The 4,593-nt window shown below is 35.9% G+C and overlaps 1 protein-coding gene across 4 annotated transcripts in view; it reads right to left on the bottom strand.

Moving 5' to 3' along the window:
- The window catches only part of NDUFA5 (NADH dehydrogenase (ubiquinone) 1 alpha subcomplex, 5), a 19,076-nt gene that overhangs the window by 8,300 nt on the left and 6,183 nt on the right, over positions 1 to 4,593 (bottom strand). For all 4 annotated transcript variants that reach the window (XM_011937415.1, XM_011937418.1, XM_011937417.1 and 1 more), the window contains one exon: positions 2,349 to 2,465. In XM_011937415.1, the coding sequence (XP_011792805.1) occupies positions 2,349 to 2,465 (117 nt within the window). The remainder of the gene's footprint in view (positions 1 to 2,348; positions 2,466 to 4,593) is intronic.

Consider the following 4,593-nt stretch of genomic DNA (forward strand, 5'->3'; position numbering starts at 1 on the left):
GCCGGGCGAGGTGGCGGGCGCCTGTAGTCCCAGCTACTCCGGAGGCTGAGGCAGGAGAATGGCATAAACCCGGGAGGCGGAGCTTGCAGCGAGCTGAGATCCCGCCACTGCACTCCGACTCCGTCTCAAAAACAAAAACAAAAACAAAAACAACAAAAAAAAAGAAAGTAAGAAAAGGTTTCACAGAAGAAGTGATGATTTATAAAGAAAAAGTAAGAACTATCAGACAAGGTAAAGGCATTCCAGGAAATGAGAAAATATAAATTTACACAAAAATAAAAATGCAAGGAATCTACAGAACTGCCAGCAGTTTGTACTTCTTAAGAATAGAGTATAAAACAAGAAGCAAAAGCATATGATTGAGAAAATAACCAAGAGCCAGAACTTAGAAGGTCTTCTACACCATGTTAAGGACTTTACCCTGTTAAGCCAATGGTTCCCAAACATGGCCATACATCAAAATCATGCAGATAAAGGTAGCTAAGTAAGTTTCATACAACCAGTTCAACATAAATCCTTAAACTCAGTCTTTGAGAAACACTGAACAGAAAACCACAGTAAGATTTTAAGCAAGACAGTACAGTTGGCCCTCAGGATCCACATCTGTGGATTCAACTGAGAATGGATTCAACCAAACACAGATGGAAAACATTTTAAAAAACAAAATAAAAATAACAATACAGCAATTTTTAAAATACAGTATAACTATTTACATAGCATTACATTGTAGTAGGTATTATAAGTAACCTAGAGATGATTTAAAGTATACAAGAGGATGTGCACAGGTTATATGCAAATACTATGCCATTTTATATAAGGGACTTGAGCATCCTTGTATTTTGGCATCCATGGGAATCCTGGAACCAATCTTTCATGGATACCAAGGGACAATTGTACCATCACAAGATTTACATATTGAAAAAAAAAAATCACTCTATTATTGGCTGTATGGTAGAGCATGTAATGAAGTATAATGGAAGTACAAACAGATCAATTAGTTATAAAGCAGTTTAAATAGCAGAGAAAAGGATTTTAGAACCAGTAAGTAAAGAAGTATGAGAGTAAACTCTTCTTTGGTTGAAACTGGCTATGGGAGAAAACAGAAAAATAGGGCAATAAGTAAGGAAAATATAAGCATATAGGTTTTTTTTTATTTTAAGATAGGAACAAGCTAAAAATATTTGAGGCTATTTGAAAGACGAGATGATAAAATGGGAGAGGCACCGGGTGCAGGTGGCTCATACCTACGATCCCAGCACTTTGGAAGGTCAAGGCAGGAAGGTCACTTGAAGCTAGGAGTTTGAAATCAGCTAGCGCAACACAGTGAAACTCCACCTCTACAAAAAATTTTCAAAATTAGCTGGGCATGATGGTGAGTGTCTGTGGTCCCAGCTACTTGGGAGGCTGAGGCAGGAGGATTGCTTGAGACTGGCAGGTCAAGGCTATAGTGAGCTGTGATCATGCCACTGCACTCTAGACTGGGTAACAGAGTGAGACCCATCATATAATATAATACAAAAAACAATATAAAACAAACCACATGTTTTGTTGCATTCCTAATGAAAGATAGGAATTTTCTTTCAACTATATAGTCTGGTAATCTAATAAGAAGAAACATGTGTGCCTAGGATCACTTATGCACGTATATAAATTTCCTTCAGAGTTTTTAAGCACTATTTTAGATAATTACATAAAGTCCATTTAATGATTGCTAGTGTGAAAATTTAACAATAGTGCAATATAGTTTGGTATGAATCAGCAGTCTAGACTTTTATTAACTGCTATTTAATAGCAGTTAATAAGTATCCATAAAAGATTGGTTCCAGGATTGCCATGGATGCCAAAATACAAGGATGCTCAAGTCCCTTATATAAAATGGCATAGTATTTGCATATAACCTGTTCACATCCTCTTGTATACTTTAACTGCTAATAGCGGTCTAGTCTTTTTGACAGGTTTCTTTGAAAAAAAAAATGCCCTTCTTTTGTTTTTCTTTTATTGTTCTCTAAGATTAGAAAAACGAGATCAAGACTGATATATCCATAGACAAAAAGCAAAAGATCAATAAAGGACTAAATAGGGAAGAGAGGTAAAAGGAACAGCTACAATGTTACTTCAAGGAAGGATCTGATCCTACTCTCAAACTCCAGTATATAACAGAGCCCTGCATATAGTAAACACTCAATAAACAAGAGTTTACCGAATAAAAGGGAGGAATGATGGGAAAACAGCACTGAAGGAAGGAGAATGGAAGAAAAGTGTGTAGGATATATAAAAAATAAGGAACTAAACTTTTTGGTTAAATGATACCACAAATCCAAGAAAACAAAACTGATTTAGCTACTTACCGCTTTAACCATAGCCAGCTTCTCATTTGTAATCTGTTCTGTATACTTTCTATATGCTGCATTTTTAGGGATTTCCTCAAGAACATCAAGAATCTTTGTGTACAATATTCTTAGCCTCTGAAAAGACAAACCATACAAATTTCCATAGGTTAAAATATTACCAAAGACTTAATGGAACAATTTAGAGAGTCTCATAGACAAAACAAACAAACTCACATCTGTTTTTTTTTTTTTTAACTCTTCTTTGCTGTGACTTCTTTATGTCTGTGCCCTATCTATACCCTTTACAACCTAGGAAAAACCTGTATATAAATGTGGGAACATTCTGCATTTTCTATGTATAACAAGTTCTAGATAAGTCAAAGGTATGATAACAAGTAGAAACAAAACTAACTGATGACCTTTTTGGAAATCAAATCATTTACCAAATCTGTATTTTTCTTTCTTCCTTCCTTTCTTTTTTTTTTTTTTTTTGAGATGAAGTTTCACTCGTTGTACAGTGGCATGATGTCAGCTCATTGCAACCTCCATTTCCTGGGTTCAAGCAATTCTCCTGCCTCTGCCTCCAAAGCAGCTGGGATTACAGGTGGCCGCCACCACGCTTGGCTAATTTTTGTATTTTTAGTAGAGTTGGGGTTTTGCCATGTTGACCAGGCTAGTCAGAAACAAAACTAACTTATTGCTAATGACCTTTTTGGAAATCAAGTCATTTACTAAATCAGTAGTTTTCTTTCTTTTCTTTTTTTTTTTTTCTCTGAGATGGGAGTTCCACTCTTATAGACCAGGCTGGAGTACAATGGCGTGATCTTGGCTCACTACAACCTCCACCTCCTGGGGTCAAGTGATTCTCCTGCCTCTGCCTCCCAAGTAGCTGGATTATAGGTGCCCGCCACCACGCCTGGCTACTTTTTGTATTTTTAGGAGAGACAGGGTTTTGCCATGTTGGCCAGGATGGTCTCAAACTCCTGACCTCAGGTGATGTGCCCACCTCGGCCTCCCAAAGTGCAGGGATTACAGGCATGAGCCCACCTAGCCTGAATCAGTATTTTTCAAAGTGAGGTCCTAAGCACTGCAAATTCTTTTTTATTTTTTTTCAATTCTTCTTATTTGAATTTCTGTAGAAATAAACACATATAAGCATTACATCTATATGATCAAATTTAACTAAATACAGTCATAATACTTCAGTGTTCTCGCTTCTGATTATGAATGAGTTATGACATAAAGCCTGCATGAAAGGCTCAACAGAAAAACTAGCAAGAGAATTGAGTCAATGCATAGCACATATAGAAGCATACTGAACTTAAACTTCAGTATAGAAATCACTTAGTAAGAAGTTGATCCTCTCCAATTTAAATATATAATGCATATATTTGTTTTTAATATAGCATTTTAATTAAGTTTTAATTGGATCTAAAATTCAGGTTTAAAATTTTCATCTTTCATGACAAAAATATATCAGTTTCTAGAGAAATACAGATGAAAACGGGATGATTAATATAGAATAAAAGAAAAAATGTTATGAATAAGGTGGAAATTTAGTTTATCATCCAAACTTGGACACTTATGACAGTGAAAAGATACCTATTAATCATTATGCCAAACCACAGGTATAAACCTAATCTAGGTGAAATAAACAAGACATGATCACTCCAGGAGCAAGTCTCAATAATTACAAGTATATAAACCCTTCTCCTAAAGAGCAACTTAAAAAAAAAAAAAAAAATGTGTGCAGTCCTCACTATTCACAATAGCAAAGACTTGGAACCAACCCAAATGCCCAATGATAGACTGGGTAAAGAAAATATGGCACATATACACCATGGAATACTATGCAGCCATAAAAAAGGATGAGTTCATGTCATTTGCAGGGAAATGGATGAAGCTGGAAACCATCATTCTTAGCAAACTAACACAAGAACAGAAAACCAAACACCACATGTTCTCACTTATAAGTGAAAGTTGAAGAATGAGAACACATGGACACAGAGAGGGGAACATGACACACCGGTGCCTGTCAGTGGGTGGGGGGCTAGGGGAGGGATAGCATTAGGAGAAATACCTAATGTAGATGACGGGTTGATGGGTGCAGCAAAACACCATGGCATGTGTATACCTAGGTAACAAACCTGCACATTCTGCACGTGTATCCCAGAACTTAAACTAAAATTAAAAAAAAAAGAATTTTTAAAATAATTTCTTATAATCAGATTGTTTCTATTTGTTTGCATACATTTTCTCCATA

Source organism: Colobus angolensis, unplaced genomic scaffold (genome assembly GCF_000951035.1).
Source record: "Colobus angolensis palliatus isolate OR3802 unplaced genomic scaffold, Cang.pa_1.0 Scaffold163, whole genome shotgun sequence".
NCBI classification, from domain to species: domain Eukaryota; kingdom Metazoa; phylum Chordata; class Mammalia; order Primates; family Cercopithecidae; genus Colobus; species Colobus angolensis.